The 19456-nt window shown below is 40.5% G+C and overlaps 1 protein-coding gene across 8 annotated transcripts in view; it reads right to left on the bottom strand.

The window, feature by feature from the left end:
- Positions 1 to 19456, bottom strand: part of RAD54L2 (RAD54 like 2) — a 70132-nt gene that overhangs the window by 17252 nt on the left and 33424 nt on the right. For all 8 annotated transcript variants that reach the window (XM_083488633.1, XM_083488632.1, XM_083488637.1 and 5 more), the window contains 8 exons: positions 9832 to 10030; positions 7853 to 7992; positions 6333 to 6467; positions 4345 to 4577; positions 3964 to 4146; positions 3329 to 3462; positions 2504 to 2700; positions 1742 to 2084 (listed from right to left, as the gene is read on the bottom strand). In XM_083488633.1, coding sequence (XP_083344759.1) covers positions 1742 to 2084; positions 2504 to 2700; positions 3329 to 3462; positions 3964 to 4146; positions 4345 to 4577; positions 6333 to 6467; positions 7853 to 7992; positions 9832 to 10030 — 1564 coding nt within the window. The remainder of the gene's footprint in view (positions 1 to 1741; positions 2085 to 2503; positions 2701 to 3328; positions 3463 to 3963; positions 4147 to 4344; positions 4578 to 6332; positions 6468 to 7852; positions 7993 to 9831; positions 10031 to 19456) is intronic.

Below are 19456 nucleotides of genomic sequence, written 5' to 3'. Positions count from 1 at the left end.
CTAACTTTGTGTGTGATTTATTAACGATAATGACAGGATCTCAAGCATGAGAAACATACTTGTAATTTCCAGGTGGGTTACCCATGGGAATCGCAAGCGGAGAAAGCACTGTTGCGCTCAGGTTCTGCTCCCTGGTTTCCCACAGGTGTCTGGTTGGCCACTGTGAGAACAGGGTGATGGACTAGATGGGCCACTGGCCTGATCCAGCAGGGCCTTTCTTAGGTTATTTAGAGTCCTGTGGCATCACAAAGACTTCAAAATTCATCATGGTAGAAGCTGGGGGTTCCTAGCCTAGGCACTGTACCTGCCCCCCTCCTCCCAAAAAGCTTCTTTGTGGCCCTAAGTGCCCTCCCAAATTTGTCATTTTAAGAAAATGTTTCAATTAGCTTTAAAAAAAATATTGCCTGTTCCTATGTATTTCTTACTGCGATGTCATGATGCCAGAAGTCCCCTCCACTTTTTAAAAAATAAGAATTACTTTAAAATGTGTTTAAGTTATATTAATTATATTATATTATATTATATTATATTATATTATATTATAATTATGATTATGATTGCTCCCATAGGTCCCCTGTTGTGATGTCCTGCTGCCAAAAGGATCATTTGTGTCCCTTCAAGCTCCCACCACAATTTCTAATTTTAAACAAATGCTGAACATTCCAGCAGGTTCCCTGCTGTGATTCTATAATGCAAAAAAGGGGTGTTGACACACACCCTCACAAACAAAAATGTTATTTTTTAAAAAAATCTTTATTATTATTCACCATTGCCACTTTTACTCTTTGGTCACATCCATTTTGACATGCAGCATGGGTCAATCCTCTGCTCAAAAAGGGTTAGGCCTCCCTGAAATGAGCATTCGCGGACTACAACTGCATCGGATGCAATAGACTGTAAGCCATAAAAGCTTATGCCATAATAAATTTGTACTTCTCTAGGGAACCACAAGATGCTTTGTTGTTTAAGCTCATTGATGGAAGTGGACAATTGTTTTTCTTAGGCCACTGCAAGATTTGAGCCGTGCCTCTGGGTTTGTTACCAAGGAAGTATAACTTCCCAATTGGAAATTTGAGTAAATATTTAATCTATAGTAATATACAACTCAAACTGAATTTGCAACTGTCAGATCTTTGTAAATTACATTCATAGGCTTGGATGGAAAGTGTTACACAAGCAGGCTGCTATTCACAACATTGCACCTAGATTTAATAGCATGTACATCAAAATGAGATTGCTGGAGCAGCCTTCCCTGTGTGGCACATTGCACCTTATTACATAAAATTTAAAAGTGGAAACCTCAAGAATCATGTCTCAACTCACAAATGAAATTCAACAATTTGACAAAATACCAACTCAAGAAACAATGGTCAACCTTCAAAATAATTCGTTTCTAACTCTGACATAGCATCATTTCTCTGATGATGGTAGGTTCTGACCCAGCAGAAATAATAATAATAATAATAATAATAATAATAATAATAATAATAATAATAATAATAATTTCTACCCTGCCCATCTGGGCAGCTTCCAACAGAATATTAAAATACAATAATCTATTAAACATTAAAAGCTTCCCTAAATTCTTTAGCTGATCATGATAGGTTTCTGTTTTCAGATCCAAAAGTCCAATTTACTGAACTGACTTGCAGTACTCAGCAATGCGGCTCAGCACAAAGTTCAAAAGAATTGTTGGGGGGGGGGGGAAACCTAAGGTGCTGGCAATCTGATGTGGCCTCACCTTTGTACAAAGCCCTCCAGCAGGCTGTGCAGGACGTGACTGCGATACCTCATGAGGCGAACATCCTGAGGGGTGCTATCAATACACTGTCCATTCAGGATGGGGCGCTCAAACATGTTACTGAACTCCTGCCGGGTACCAAGAAAGTCAGGACGGACAAAGTCCACCATACACCAATACTCAATTAGGTTGTTCTGCAGGGGGTAGCCAGTGAGTACCACCCGTCGCCGAGATCGGATGCTCTTCAAGGCCTGAGAGGTGCTAGCATGGCAATTCTTTATCCGATGTCCCTCATCACAGATGACCACATCTGGCCCAGGGCGGGACAAAGCTTTCTCGATTCCTGAATGAAAAAAAGCAACACAGGAAGCTGTTGTTCACAATTCTTGATTTAATGCAAAAAAAAAAAAAATGTGAAAAATCCAGCAAAGGAAAACGTATAGGTCAGAAAACATGAATGGATTGTAATGATAGCCATTCCAATCTGACCAAGGACACTGGTGACAGAAGGACACTGAAACCTTCTTCAGTGGCTTAGGCGATGATTACCACGGCTCTTGTTTAAAATTTCCAGTGAGACTTCAAAGAACACATGCCCATTCAATCCATGTTAGAGATAAATATAATAGGGCCTCTGTTTCTAAACAATTTTTGGTTAATAATTTTCCTGTGTCCACATATTAGTAAAAATAACTATCTAAGGATTGAATCTCTTAAAATGGAAGTAAAATTAAGAGTTTTAAAAGACAAAAGCCTCTGAACCTTTTAAAAGCTCCTGCTGACGATCCTCTTCATCCAAATCTATAATGACAGGGCCAGTCTGCTTTTTGCTTTTTTTCCTTCTGCCTGTGGCAAAGGATTTCTTCAATGAAAGGAGACGATACATCTCATAACCCATCAGCAACAAGCCACCATCAGTCACCCAATCAGTTACCACTTTGGCACGAGCTGCTGTGGTCCTGTAGAGAAAAACAAAATAAAACGTACCAATACGAGCGTGGCGAAACCCAGAAGAATACACTTCCAGGTTTGCTGAAAGTTACGTATCCAGAGGGTCCCCTGTAATGTGTGGCACCTACGTTTTGTAACTCCCTGTCTACTGACTTCAGACAGGCACCTTCACTGTACTCTTTTCAGTGCCTGCTTAAAACATTTTGTTTAGAAATGCCTATCTGAACACACAGGTGTTGATGCGTTTTAATTGCTTTTTAGTCCAATATTAAATGTCATCATCTTTTAAATGGTTTTAATTACTTATTTTTAACTTTGCTATTGATAATTAAAAATTTCCTTGTAAGCTGCTTAGAGGTTTTACTACAATCAAGTGAAATATACATTATGGTAACTAAAATAATGTGCCTATAAGCCCTATGGTGATGGTTTAATGAAAGGTGCTTTTCTGATTTTACCTGTTATATTTACTGTTACATTACTTTTTATCAGCCATTTTGCATACGAAGGTTTATTTAAGCAGTTTTTGTTCACTTATACAAGCTGCTTTGAGGACCTTCAAGGGTCAAAAGGCAGGGTATAAACAGCAGCAACAGCTCTACGCAACACCTGTGTAAGGGTATTAATTGCACTTACTTGTGTTCATCATTCAAGATATGGACTTTGAAGGTACGAGGCTGAATCTCTTTTGGATCATAGTCAGCAGGGAGGGCTTCTGGTGCTGGAAGCCACATGTTGAACTCTGCTAGCCAGTTTTGAAGAGTGTTTACCTGTAAGGAAAGAGGGTGATGGGAAGTATGAGACACACCAGTAAGGATTCTGAAGCTAAGACCACAGAACACTGAGCATTCAAGGACAAAACCAGCTTTTCATGCAAGTATTTATTCACATGTAACACTCAACTGGTTTTTAAAGGATGTAACAAATACAAGTCTTCTCAAGTAAGAGAGTGTGTGTGTGTAAGAGAGAGAAAGAGAAAGAGAAAGAGAAAGAGAAAGAGAAAGAGAAAGAGAAAGAGAGAGATAGAGAGAGTGAGTTGTGGCGGTAAACGGGGAGGAGACAGCTAAGGAAGACCACATAGTACCTCCTGCATCTGCTCCTCAGTGCAAGAACTGAGCCTCTCTATGTAATCCTAAAATGGGTATAATTAAGTGGTGGGAAATGGAAGCCAAGAGACATCAGAGCTTGCTCTCAGTTTTGAAAGGCCCTTCCTGTTCCCTCCAACACCAACACAAACAGAACCAACACAGTCTTCTGCCCAGTCTACTTACGGGTACAATGGCCAAGACAGTCTTCGCCTCAATGTGCCGGAAAAGTACATCCAAAAAAGAGATGACCTGGAGGGTCTTGCCCAGCCCCATGCTATGAGCTAAGATACAGCCAAACCCACTGCTGGTTTTAAATCTTTCCAAGGATTCCACCAGATTATCATACAGGAAGCGGATACCACCAATCTAGAAAGAGTAACAAACAATGTCAAAGAGATTATGGGTGGGAATGCAACAAACTGCTAGGCTGTACATGCATTTCGTCACATACATATGCAACACTACAAGGGCTGAGATTTATCAGGGCATGTTACACCAAAGTACAGCTTCTGAAAAGAAAGTTGCTGAAGTCCTTTTAATGTCCAGACTGAAGATCTCCAGTACCTGGTGTGGTTTTACAGCTCGTGCAAGTTGAGGAGCCAGGTAAATGTCTTCTTCATTTGGTGGGTGGTTGATGTTGACAATTACTTGTCCTGAAGCATCTAACTGGTTTAGAGCATCGTTCACGTGAGCGCCACTGCTCTCTTCAGAAGCATCTTCATCCCCTTCATTGCCAGAGTCACTGCTGTCTACAATCTGAAGGGATTCATCTTCTCCTGAACTTAATTCTATCACTTCTGTAAGACAACCAGACATGGGAGATTAGCACCTCCATCGTATTTTTATCTCATTTGTAATGTTCATATTGAACTATCTATTCCTGTGCCTTCATTTCCTCTTCTCTCTAGAATAGAAAACTAAGCAAAGTAATAAATTATGAAGGTAAAAAAAATGTAACTAATCATGCTAACAAACTTAGTGCAGGCATACCCAATAACTGAATATTAAACTATCTTGCAATTCTTTCATTTTGCTCTACTTTCAACTAGAGAGTGAGAGAAATGAGAAAAAAGAAAGAAAATGAAGACACATGAGCACTGCTTTCATGAAATAATTGCAGAGTACGTGGAGAGATCAAGTAAAAGACAAAGTGTAATTTTCATGTCAGTGATTTTACAGATGCAAAAATCAGAAATAGATATCCATCTACAAGTCAATCTATTCATTGATATATTGTGATGCTGTGCAATTTGAAGTTGGTCTCCTCTCTACTGCCACACAGGCCTGGATCAGAATCTTTGACTTTTGGCTCTTGTTTAATTTCACCCCTACTGGATTGCTTCCCACTTGATTCACACAAAAGCAGTTCGATGAAAGACATCAATTTAAGGTTATGCTTTCTTGGTTATTCACAACAACCAAGTTTAGGTTTCAAAAAAGCAAAAGACCTATTGAGGCAATGCCAGTTTGATACTGAATGGAACAATTTGCCTGCAATGAGAAAACTATGTCCCTGGTATGACTGTTTTTCAACTAGCTTCCGATACAATGGTGGTTAATCTACAGGATCTAGTGATTCTAAAATATAGACCAGGCTTCCTCAACCTTGGCCCTCCAGATGTTTTGAGACTACAATTCCCATCATCCCTGACCACTGGTCCTGCTAGGGATCATGGGAGTTGTAGGCCAAAAACATCTGGAGGGCCGAGCTTGAGGAAGCCTGATATAGACCTTTCTTGAGTACATGACTAAATGTGCTTCTTTCAGCAGTATCTGATGGTTGCTTTAAGAGAACTCCCTTCCATAACTGCATGTCTATGTGGTGATGTTAATACAGAAACAGTGGCCCATGTAGTGTTATTTTGCTCTTTGTACAGAGACATAGGTAAAGAATTAATTACCCCAGCACTATTATCTCAACTGGGCCATTCAGCTGAGATTCAGCTGATTTTTCCTTGTAAATCAAGGTAAGCTAGTGACAGAAAAATTTCTATCAAATGACATTAAGATAGGTGCCACAACTACGCAGGGTTTTCAATTGTATAATTTTTAATATGGTTTAGAAATCTTACCTGTTCCATTTGTGTTTATATATATTTGTACTTTATAAACAAATTGCAATGGCTGGTGCTTTTAAATTTACTATGGAAATTTTACCTGTTAAATTGTGTTCATGTTTGCATTTTTGTACACAAATTGCAATGACTAGTTGCTTATGCAAATAAATATAAACCTACATACATTATGCAACTATCAATATATATTAAATATATTCATCTATAAACTAGACTGGATTCAAACTACCCATGGGTGGCACTCTATTTACAGAGAGCTCTGCTGGAGGGGATGAGGGATATTCACCAATTCCCCCTTCTCAGTGCCCACACACACACACACACACACACACACACACACACACACAGCTTTTTAGAGGGCTGGGAGACTCTCTGGAACAGCATTAGAGGTGGGGCTGGGGCTGCATGGAGACAGAGGATACGAAACTGTTGTAGGGCACAGTGAGAGAACATCAAGTGATTACTATCTCTTCTTACCATCTTTAATGCTATGGAGTCTTCCTTTGGAGTCATCCTCACTGCCACTGCTGGTGCTGTCTAAGCAGATGACGTCTTCAGATAATACTTGAGGGGAAAGCTGAGCAACTTCTGCAGTTCTTAAAGCAATCTCCTCTAAACCAAAACAGTAAACAATAATAAATAATGCTAAACAACCCAGAGTGAGGAAATGAAACAAAAAACACCCACGTCATTTACTTACCTAAACACTACTGACTTAACTGTTTGTTTGTTTTTGCTCACCCAAATTAGATCTGATATACAAATTTGTTCTGAAATTAACACTGCTTTGTTTAACTTATAGGTATATCACTTAATATTGTTGTTTTTTTAAAAAAAGACTGAATAAAATGTTTTTCTGCAATTCCAGAAAACCTTTTTTAAAAGGTAAAATCCTAAGTATGGTTACTCAAAATACTCTAATCAAAATATTCTTACTCCCAGGTAACTGTGCAAGGTACTGTGGCCTTAAAAACAACATTAAGCCGTTATTTAAGAACAAGAACAGGGAAGTGCATAAAAAGCCTCTTATCTTTCAACTGCTAAAATCTTAAGAAGTAGTAAACAAAAAAGGAATATTAATTACTTTACCGCTTTTTCCTTCTCAGCATAACCTGAACTCACTCTGAATAGCTCTGCATTAGATGGTACCACAGGTCATTACTTTGACCACAGAGATTACAAATTCACTTACATTAAAGATGACGGTAATGAGCCCATCTTTTATTAACAGTAAGCCTTACTTAACATGAAAAATAGTTGTATAACATTTGACAGGTATACAACCACGCTAAGAAACCACAAGGAATGATGTACTGCAACCATTCCCACAGCACTTGTGCAGGGGTTAAAATATCAAAGTAAAAAGATAAAGGACCCCTGGACGGTTAAGTCCAGTCAAATTTGACTATGGGGTCAAGGCTGAGGGAGCCAGCATTGGTCCACAGACAGCTTTCCGGGTCACGTGGCCAGCATGACGAAACTGCTTCTGGCACAACGGAACACCGTGAGGAAGCCAGAGAGCACAGAAATGCAGTTTACCTTCCTGCTACAGCAGTACCTATTTATCTACTTGAACTAGCATGCTTTCAAACTGCTAGCTTGGCAGAAACTGGGATGGAGAACAGGAGCTCACCCCGTCACGGGGATTCGAACTGCCGACCTTCCGATCGGCAAGGCAAAGAGGCTCAGTGGTTTAGACCACAGCACCACCCTGGGACTAAGGCAACCTATCAAATTCAGCCATCAAGCACAATCAGTGTCCGAGGACCAGCCAAGCCTATGTTCACAGGGTGAGGATAAAGGGAGGGGGTAGAAACCATGTATGCCACACTGTAATTGCCTTGGAAGGAAGGTGAGGTATAAATGCAAGAGTTTATCTAAGCCTTCTTTGGAATGATGAATGGTGCAGCAAGTTTAGCCTGTGGGGAGGACTGAAGATAATACTTGTCTTCAGGTAGGTTTTTGGTTCAGAAGTAGTCACCATCATCACGGTTTACCTGGGAGAAACTCTAAGGGTACTGTGGGGATGCTGGCTTGATACTCCTTCCTTTGCTGCTCAAGTCGCTTCCTTCTTTCCAACTCCTCCTGCTGGGCTGCTTTTGTCACAGCTTCCAACTGGTCCTCCCGCAGTAGCTTCCTGAATGCACAGAGAACATATTACTCCAAAACAAAGTTTCTCTATGCAGCTTCTGTTAGCTTCGTTTTGCCAACTGGAATTCAAAACAACAACTGGTGCACAACTTTTTCAGAAGGAAAGTTACAGGAAGGCCCAAGAACACCACAGGTGTCTCTATTTCAATAGAGACAATTCACTTACAGCTGCAGGGCAAGTGTTTAATTTTATACTAGGAAGGGGATGGCACTGAAGAGATTAATATATCTGATTCTCAAAGTTTTAATTGAAAGGTTGGGGGAAATAAGTTGCTGGTAAGTATGTGCTGTACTACAGCGGCTTGAAGAAAAATATGCATGCAAGTTAGCATATACAGGAAATGGGTCACATTCACATGTCTTCAAGTTGCAAAGAGATAGAAAACATTTTGTTTTAAAAATAAAAGACTAATATAAATACCCCAAGTGGTTTGACATTTGAAGTATGGCATGGCTTCACAGGGGGCACACTGCTAAACGGGGAGGGGGGAGATCCCTTTGCTATAAATAAAGTTATCTAAAACAGAGAGAAGTAGCTTAGGACCTATGTGGTGTAACTGGTCTATATAGCTACAAACTTTTGTTGGCCTGGTAACTCATCCATGAGCTTGTCATTCCAGAAGAAAAGGCAGAGGGAAATTTTGGTGTTACCAGATATAGGCCACAGTCCTAGTGCTCTCTACTATCAAGATTATTACATTGGTACTTGGTTTTAGAACAGCTTAGTTTATGAACAACTTGGAAATAGAGCACTGCAAACCTGGAAGTAGGTGTTCTGGTTTGTGAACTTTGCCTTGGAAGCTGAACATGTTCCGCTTCCTGTTGAGTGTGTTCCGTTTGTAAACTGAGCCCCCCGCTGCTAATCAGAGGCTTCCTGTTGAGTCTGCCGGCTGTTGAGTCCCAAGCACCCAGACAACACAGAGGTAATATTTGGAGCTTTTGTTTTTGCTATTTTTTTCGTTTTTGTTTGTGTGGCTTTTTTGTTTTTTTTGACAGTGACTTGTTCTTTGTTTTATGGGACTGACTTGTGACTGTGGCTTGTGACTTGTTTTTGTGACTGTGTGAAACCCAGTTCAGCTATTGATTGATTGATTGTATGACTGCAGAAATGGATAAAAGCCCCCCCTATCCAAACAATGACTATCATCAGTGCATGTAAGAAAAAATAATAATTTTAATTTTTATCCTCTACAATACTGTCTTATTTATTGCTTTCATTTTATGGATCAATGACTAGATAGTAAAATTCATGTTAAATTGCTGTTTTAGGGGTTGTTTTAAAAAGTCTGGAATGGATTAATCTATTTTGCATTACTTTCTATGGAAAAGCACACCTTCGTTTTAGAACACTTTGGTTTTGGAACAGACGTCCGGAAAGGATTAAGTTTGGGAACCAAGGTACCACCATATATTGCTGTGGATAACACACCTTCCGGGGGGAAAGAATCTCAAAATAATTTTTAAAAGCATGTAATGCTAATTAAAGCTCCAAAAGTGCTGTTGGTTCAAAGGAAAGAGCATCAGATTATGCCACTCTTTCATGGGATTCTGCAAGAACATTCTCAAGGAATCAATCATCAATGATCACTTTATCTATATGCCTTCTAAATTTGTCTTTCAATATTTTCCTTGTAATAACCACCAAACCTGCGATCTTCCCCTTCAGTAGTATCATTTCATTTCCATTTTAGCATATGTCTACAGCTCTTGAACACACCATCCTAAATTGGGTTCAAGGGACAGTAATAAACAACACTGATAATGACAATCTGTTAATTATTACGGTACTCAAATCCTGTACACATTTTTTTAAAATGCTGTTCACCTTATGTTCCTCCTCATGTGAGAAGGTTTCTGAGCCCTCTTCTTTTTGGTGTCCTCAGAGGCCAGGCTCTTGTGCTGATTCTGCAACAGTTTCTCTGCCTGTTCACTCTGAGATGAGGTAGTTGAAGTAGAGCGTTGCCATTCCCCATCTTCACCATGTTGAAGATGATCACTGCCAAACACCGCTTCATGGGACTGGTCTGAAAGAAAGAAAGTTAGAGTAAGTTGTACAAAATCAACTATTTCTTTTTTTCCTCTTTCTCTCTCTCTCTCTCTCTTTCTTTCCACATGTGCTAATTCAAACCAAGAAGTCAAGTAACTTCTTGATCTTTATCAGTCCTTAAGATGCTGAAAACCCCAAGTTTCCAAACTTATTTTGTAGAAACCCTCACTCACAAAAGAAATTGAGTTCTGGCAATAGGTTAGATATTTCTGACAGCTTCCACATGGTCCAGTGCCACTTGAGCGAAATGATACATATGTACCTATGTGTGTGTGTGTTGTTTGTATGTATATAAATGCACACACACTACACATGGGAACTGACGTAATTACTATGCCACAGTTACCTCTTAAATAACCATGATATCCTGCCTGCTGAGGTTTTTTTCTTCCTTTTTCTTTATTTTATAAACACATACTGCTGGAATGGTGTGGAGTTGAACTATGTTAGGAGTGGGGAACCTCTGGTCTGTGGGTCAAGCATGACCTGCTAAGCCATTTCTGGGAAGCCACGCAACATCATGTGTCAGGTGCTAAATAGGGCGGGACTTCAAAGGAACAATCAGAGGTTAAAGTGAGCTCCCAATTTGTTCCTTTGCTGGAGCAAGGCTTGCTCCCATCCATCTATCAGCTGATGGGCCATAGGGGAGAGGCTTCTTCTAGGAATAGGAAGCAGTTTCCACTGAATGGAACCAGAGGTTCAAAGAACAGCCCCTTGAAAGCCCCTTTCCAAGCAGCCTTGCATTACTCTTTAACATTCCAATTTTCAGAGGTTTAACAAGCAGCGTGGAAGTCAGCACACAAAAGAATGTGAGTTTAAGGAGCAGGTGTCACTATGACATCAAGTGACTGACCACCCACCTGACAATTCGGGCCTGCCAGGGTTTGGGGAGACTAAGGTCTGGACAGAAAAGTTCCTCACCCTTAAACTATGCGGAAGCGGCTTCACTTCCATAAATGTTACATTTGAATGGTCACATGTGGACAATTGTCATGTGTTAAAATAGCAGGACAAAGTGGAGCTGCATTTGTCAAGGGCTCACTGCATGCCGAAAATCTGTTTCATAGGCCAAAAAGCTGGTTGCTTTGGACTCTCAGATCGTACCTAAGGACTCAGAACTCCTTCATATCATGGCAAAGCATTTTAAATGAAAACAGCACCTATTTGCTCTATAATTTTACATTCCTACAAGGAACAAGTGCAGCTGAACCAAACCTGACCTCTCCTCTCTTCTCTTCTCTCTCTCTCTCTCTCTCTCTCTCTCACACACACACACACACACAGAAACACAAACAGAGGAAGCAAAAGCTAGGTCAATCCTTGAACTTGATACATTTTCTAGTACAGACACCGCCTTTAGGGAAGCATGCGGCAACAGAAATGTCACAACAAACAAGCCCACAGATTGCACTCATTTACCCCAAGGAATCCCAGTACTGGGAAGAGAGTTCAATTTCTTGGAAGTTATCAGACTAGAACTCTGCTACCCATGTTAAATAACATTTCTCTGGAATATTAAGTCAAAAAGTATAGTAATATTATACAAAGTGATTTTACACCCATGGCTTTTCCCTTTCATTCACAATTATATAACTAGATCAAAAGATTGGATAAAATAGGGCAACAGGAAGCAGCAATAGCAGCACACATGACCATATTCTGCAGGATGACTCATTAAACCAATGACTTCCCCAGAGTCAAAAACAAAGCCATAGTTCATGCAGAATTCTGAAGGGCTGAAGAATCCAATATTAGAAGCAGACAGCTACAGCTAACACACATTCCCTTCACATATTTTATTTAATGAGTATTTTCAGAAATCAGAAATAGATAAAACCCTGGGACCCAGTAGAATATTTGTCTTGGTAGTTCTGATCCCTTCTCCCAACCATGATAAAATAATAACAATAAAAAACAAAAGGCTATACAGTGGTACCTTGGATTAAGAACTGAATTCGTTCTGGAGGGCCATTCTTAACCTGAAACTATTCTTAACCTGAGGTAACACTTTAGCTAACGGGGCCTCCCGCTGCTGCTGCTGCACAATTTCTGTTCTCATACTGAAGCAAAGTTCTTAATCCGAGGTACTATTTCTGGGTTAGCGGGATCTGTAACCTGAAGTGTCTGTAACCCGAGTACCTACTTCTCACATGCACATCTCTTCCCTTCTGTGCAACCCCGCTACCCATGGTCTACCAATTTCCTGTTCACCTGGAGTGGGATGAGGGAGCATATATGCAAGCTTGAGGGGAGAGAGAGTTGTTTTGTGCTTCTAAGGAGTTCCTTATATTGAAGAACATTTAAACATAGTGCTGACTGTCATTTAAAGTGGCACAGCCTACATTATACTACATTTTACTACTACATTCTATTGTATAGGCCAAACCATGTCATACTAGCCCCTCCTCCAGCACCTTGGTTGGTCAAGCCAACAGTGCCAGGTGAACTCCAGGTATGCACTAGACTCTATCAATGCAAGCACTGTCAGTGCTTTCAGTGAGTGCCACTTGCAAAGAAACAACTGGGAACTCACTTCAAGCTCCCAATGGTTCCTTTGTAGCCATATCCTTACTTGCCCTTCCATCAGGTGTGGGGGTGGATGGTTGTGGTTTGGGGAAAATGGCACTGTCAGCCAAACGGTGACTATGCCTGGCCTAATTAGACTCATGGACCAGAGGTTGCCACCCCTGCTCTGGAGTGTGTCTCAGAATCCTCTGCAACTCAAAATTTGTTTATTATTTATTTATATCACTTGTATAAGACCTAATCAACCACACCCTCCAGGAGGTTAACAAGAAAAGTTAAAAACCATTTAAAAATAAATAAAAACTTGCACTAACAATAAACAGAATAAAGCCAGGCTCAGTACAAATCTAACTAAATCCAGCAAAAAGCAAAACATATGAACTAAATCCAGCAAAAAGCAAAACATATGAGAGCTAAAGGAAAAAACCAAGCCTTTAAAAATATTAAAATGCCTGGGAAATTGTTTTAAGGGGCTTCATGTCCTGCTGAAAAGTCTGTTATGCAGGCACTAGGAAAGATGCTCTGGGGAGGTCATTCCATATCTGGCAGGATGCGGTCTCTGGTATTCACCTGTCATACTTCAGTTGGCAGGGGCACCCTGAGACGAATTTCACAGCAAACAGATCAAACTGAAAAAGGCTTTCAACTTCTTTTCTAACCCTCCAGTACTGCTTTGAATATCTCACTTGAAAAACATACCTGTCCACATCCATACCAACAAAAAAAAAATTAGGCTGGTAGAGCACTGAGTGTAACAGATTTTTTGTCTATGGTTCACACAGTCCACTTTGGCTATAATACCATTAGCTATTTTAAAATAGCAGCCCCTACATGTCACAGTACCTAAGGTACTGGATGGACACACATAAGGGGCAGTAACATACTATGTCTTAAACAGGGATCAATAATAACTCAACTCCTGACTCAGATGTGTGTCCCAATATGAATTAGTGAAAAAGAGGAGTGGCAAAAGCAGAGGCAACCATGGCATGCATTTTAAGACAATCAAGTGTGGGATTCCACAGTGAGAAGAATCAGGCCACAAACAGGGAATTTAGAATATTTATTAGCACAAATAGAGAGGTATTTTGTTGTCTGTATTACACCAACTGAGATAAGGCATTCTAACCTCCTGCACAACCAAAAAATAAAAATGTGTGCACAAAGTAGAAGAAACTTTCCCCAGAAGCTGCTCACCTCACTGTTGAGAACCCTAAGTTTAAAGAAGCTGCCATCAGAGGAAAATTGCTCTACACCATTAAATGAAGAAGTTGGGGTTACCAGAAGTAGAAAAATGCATTTCCTACAACATCTCCTGCAATATGCAAATGTATGAAAATCCCTGTATTAAACAAAATGCAGACTAGAAATTAGGAGAACTTGAATTGCTCCAGTGACAAATTCTTTGCAAAAACAAGAAGAAAAGAGAAACCCAATTCACTACTGACCAAAGATGTGAAAACAACGCAAGTGTGACTCTTCCAGGTTCTATCTGCACAAACAAAATAATCAGATAAATTCACCTCTCACTAAGGATGGGAAGGGAGATGTCCCTGTGCCAGACCCTAGAAGTGCCAAGTCTGAAAACCTCTGAAGCTTTTATCAAGCCAGCTAATTAAAGAGCAGTCTCAAGCCTTCTGGCAGTTGAGTAGCTTTAGGTCCCTCCCACTCTGCAAAGGCCTAACAAAGAACTAATTACATAATGATTACATAAGATGACACACCTACAAAGTCCAAATGCACTGACAGAGCTACTCTTTCTGAGTATCATAGAAGGCAATAGGACCCAGATAGATGTATTACTCCTCTGTACATGGAATCAGAGCACCATCCTCAACAACCCCTCGTACAGCAAATTCAGAACGAGTACAGTGGTACCTCGGGTTACAGGTGCTTCAGGTTACAGACTCCACTAACCCAGAAATAGTACCTTGGGTTAAGAACTTTGCTTCAGGATGAGAACAGAAATCGCTTGGTGGCAGCAGCAGGAGGCCCCATTAGCTAAAGTGCTACCTCAGTGTCAGGGAACTGCCATCAGTGCCGGAGGGAGAGAGCAAGCTCCAGAGGGATCCCAGAGAGCGTCCCGGGATTGGGAGAGGCAGCCCATCTTCTGGGGAAGGGAATCAGCTTAGCTCCAGTGGAGAAGGGGGGCAGATGGGGGAATCAGAGAGGTGGTCACATGACTCCTTGCCGGGGACCAGCGGGGAGAGGAAGGGTCCTCCGCTGCCTACACCCTCCTTGCGCAGAAGGCTTCCGTGCAGGGAGAGTAGGAGGAGACTGGGCGTCAAAGAACCTCTTTGCTGGAAGAAGTTTAAGAAACACCCACTGACTGATTCTGCCAGCGATTGAGACAGCCACGGGTGAGTGGCTGTCCGGACAGGAAAGGTTCACTCAGGCAACCCAGCCAGGTGTTGGCACAGGCTTATGCACGAGCAACCCCGAGAATCATTACACTCAGGTTAAGAACAGTTTCAGGTTAAGAACGGACCTCCAGAACGAATTAAGTTCTTAACCGAGGTACCACTGTACACTGCTTTTGCCTACACTTATCATCTCACTGTCACTTCTTTCCTTTTTGCCAATTATTGTCTTCTCATTTTCATTCTCACTCTTGTCAGACTTCCACTTGCTTCCACAACTGTCAGAGACATTGTCTGCTAATGCTACTTTTTACAACACTGATTCCTACACAGAAGAGCAGCATGTGCATTTTTCAAGACTTAGCCAAGAATGAATCCAAGGGGAAATAATAGCTAAAGTAAGATGGTGGGGGAAGAGGCAACACCAAAAAAATGCAGGAAGCCCACATTTAAAAAGCAGAAGCAGCAGCAGCAGCAGCAGCAGCATACACTCAGAAAATCTGGAACATCTAAAGGCCAACCTCAGTGACAGGCAATTTATCTTCTAACTCCAAGATTATGCAAGCCAACGAAGGCACCAAATACTCACGAGCTCTTATTCTGGCCTCGCTGCTGTACACAGTAAAGAGGCCTGAATTACATAAACACTAAAGAGCACTTATATAAGCTTTTATGAACGTGTCTCTAAATAACAACACTCACAAACCAAAAGAAGAAACCAGGTAGCTGATCTTACTAAGTGTTAATCATATATACACAATATGGACCAGGGAAACAGAAGAGAACATTATCCTCATCGTTTTTAGCCAGCACTACACCTTTTTGACTCAGCAGTAGGAAACATGTTTAACAATCTGCAAAACTAATTTTTATTCTCAGCCACAGCACAAACATTCTGGGATATTGTTGAATGCAGTGGGGTTAATTACTTGTCTGCAAAGCGATCTGAAAGCCACATGTGGCAGGAGAGAGATAAATTGGGGGGGGGGGGACATTATTCTGCTACCCTACTAAAAGAAACAAAAACACTACGACCTTTCCTACTACTATCTAAAATCTAAGCTCTCTCCCCCCCCCCCCAAAAAAAATAAAACCCTGTCACACATACATGTCTGAATTGGGTAATTAAGTCATCAGTTAAATACCAGAAGTCTGGAAATTTCCACTTTCAAATTTACAGCAATTAATTTGCAAACTGACATTTCTGCTTCAGTCATCTCACTCCTCTACTAACAAAGATAGGGTCACAGTGACCTAGAATATTTTTCAAGGCCTTCTCTGCTAGGGAATTTCAACAAGTGATTACTTTCATCAGATACACAGGAAGAATAAGAAACTGTACTTTCTGGCTGTTAGGTAGTTTTCCAATTACCCAGGCTAATTTCCCCCACCCCCCAAAAGAGCAAAGTGCTATGAAAGGACCTGTTTTGCCTGAAGCACTTTCCAACTTCTCTCATATTAGAAGTCACAAGCATTCAAGTTGGGGCTTACTACCCTCTGCAAATAGAGTATTTGTTCCAAGTGCTAAAATAGTGCACCTAAACTAGAAACATTCTGGCTCCTGTAGCCATATGTTGTAGATGCCTCCTTTGCTGCATTAGTGCAGATGCTATTATTATTTCTCTAGATCAACTAATATTCAGGGTCTGAAGGAAGGAGACCAAATTGTGAGGGGGGAGGTATTTTGTATTATGCAATGGTTACATAAGCTTTCATTTTCAGTAGGCAGTTGTTACAAGTCATAGTATTTGTTTCATAGTAGATTTTTCAGGGTGGCTAAAGGCAAAGAGAGGCCTCTTGGTGGCGTTGGAAATGTGCAGCACTAAGATGGAAAAAAGACCCTCTATTGCATACTCACATTTTGCTCCCAAACCAAGGAATCTGACACTTGACAACTGAGAGAGCTGCATGAAAGATAACATCAAGCAGTCCCTCCGATATCAAGTGCCCCATTTTCACATTTTTCATGGCGAAAATTGGGTAATTGACTTCGAAATCACCAAATCCCAGCATTATTCTTTAAACTACTTGCAGTTTTTAGGTGGAATTCAAGCTGCAATTTATTTGATGTTCTGTCTGCACAAGCATATCAACTTGCCAGGTGGCATGGTCAGCCCTCCCCCTTGCTCTTCTGAGGGCTCTCCCAACCCCAAAATTCAGGGGGGCACGGGGGGGGGAGAGGGGGAAGCCCCATTGTGCAAGTAGAAGTCATCACACAGGGTTTTCACTGATATGTCTGTTAGGTGAATCCTGCCCTTTCTTAAGGGCAAAGATTACAATATTACAGCTTTGCAGTTAACCATTCACGTAATGTTTCTTTGTGGGGAGGCACGCTTTCAGGACACACTACTTAAGTCCCTCTGTTATGTACCCGTGTCCAGCGCATATCATTACAATCACCATATGTAAGCATCTATAAATTACTCTATGTGGTAAGCCGTTTTTGCAGTGTGGAAAAATGTAGCCAGTAATTAAGCTTTGAGCTGCTCCAAAAAACGACACAGGAGCCACCACATTGGAACATGCTATTGTGTGGAACAATCTTCAAATAACATGCATAACCTTTCAATTGTAGCCAGAGTTGTGATAAACAATGCCTCAAAGGCAGATGAAAACTGGGAGGTTTTCGTGATTGATGAAATATTTGTAGTTAATGTTATCATTGAATATTATCATTAGCATTTTACGCTTCTGACAGTTTGAGAAACTAAGGCACTATGGTCAACTGATGTCTTTTAAGACCACAAAGTCAGCATAAAGTTTGAAGAACCATGACTTTGCTTCCACCCCACCCCACTTTATATTAAAAACACCAGATCAAGCTTTCTTTTCCCCTTTCTTCTTTTCTTTACAGGTTGCTTCCCAAGGGGATGCGAGTGAGTGAGGGAAAGAAATAACTAACTTAATTGCCGTTTTCTGCTTCAAGATCAGTGAGAATTCCTCTGAAGTTAAGCAAGAAAGGCTAGCTTTCAGAGGAAGATAATGAACATTACAAGTAGCAGAACCCCCCGCCCCTTCAAACAATAATGAATGCTTTCCTAGATCAAGGTTTTCACTGTGCAAGTTTAAAACAAAACAAAACAAAACAAAAACAGTATGTGAAACAACCTGGGTTACTTTTCCAGAAAGCAACATCAGAAAAACAAATGAACACCATAACTGCATTCATGTCTTTTTCTGCACTGTCTCCTCGCCTCCATCAGGAACTTAATGTTTTTCTTAATTTATCAAGTGAGTTTCTTTAAAGTCTGCAATTTCAGGATGATTCCAGCAAAGAAATATTTAAGGCAACAATTCACTACTTCACCACATGGTGGAACAACAAAAGTTTGCAACACAATTTGCAGATCCCCAAACAAGGTACCAGATTTGTTGTCCAGGCCAGCTAACTAAATTAATATCCCTTATTCTGCTGTACCGCAGTCCCACAAAATATAGTGGGTGTTCAAACTACTAGACACCACAGCCAAGTATTCCTCTTTTTAAAAGGAAATTGATAGCAGAAGCTAGTGAGGCGTGGTGTTAACACTTAGATTATATTTCATGAAAGCCGTAAAGTGAACCTGATTAATCAATAAAGATTATTAAAATCAAGTGATGAGGAAAGATTTATTGGAAGTATTGAGCAGTGCGGACATAGAGCTGAGGCCAAATTCAAAGCCTACCAGACATATGACTTTGTGCAAATTACCTGGCCTATCTGCACAACAGAATTCACATAATAAAATGGAGTTAATAAGCGCTCTGTAAGGTATAGTCCAGGGGTAGGCAACCTAAGGCCCGGGGCCCGGATACAGCCCAATCGCCTTCTCAATCTGGCCCGTGGACAGTTCGGGAATCAGACGGTTTTTACATGAGTAGAATGTGTCCTTTTATTTAAAATGCATCTCTGGGTTATTTGTGAGGCACAGGAATTTGTTCGTTATTATTTTTCAAAATATAATCCGACCCCACAAAGTCTGAGTGATGGTGGACCAGCCCACGGCTGAAAAAGGTTGCTGACCCCTGGTATAGTCATATAAGGCAACAGAAGACCTCCTCAAAAGAAGCAACAATTTTTATTACACTGTGATGATACATAGACAAATTAGATAGTTTGATTATAATTTTCATATGCTTGGTTCAATGTAAATCGTTAAGCGCAGGGCACTATTTTCATGTTGATTTATCACTACATTAATGAATACTTTTAAAAGTCCATTGTAGTTGAAATTTAGTGTCATATATGGACGTGAGAGATGGTTTAAAACTAAACTCATTATTCTACATGCATTAGAGGAGATGCTCAGGGTTTTGCTCATGATTTTTTTTCAAAAAAATGTGTTAGTCTAAAAAACTTTTCAGCTAGACAGTAAAATAAAGCCGCAGAATCGAAAGTTACTTCTTACTGCAGAGTCAAAACAAAATGCTCAGTCAAGTCCTTGCAGCTCAGCATGGTCTGTGAGACTGTTGTGTTACGCAAAGATGAGACAGCAGTAATTAGTACTGTACTCCAGTGGCTCCAGTTTTAATCTTTT

Source organism: Podarcis liolepis, assembly GCF_965112155.1.
Source record: "Podarcis liolepis genome assembly, chromosome: 2".
NCBI lineage: Eukaryota > Metazoa > Chordata > Lepidosauria > Squamata > Lacertidae > Podarcis > Podarcis liolepis.
This window is presented reverse-complemented; position numbering and strand designations above follow the sequence as displayed.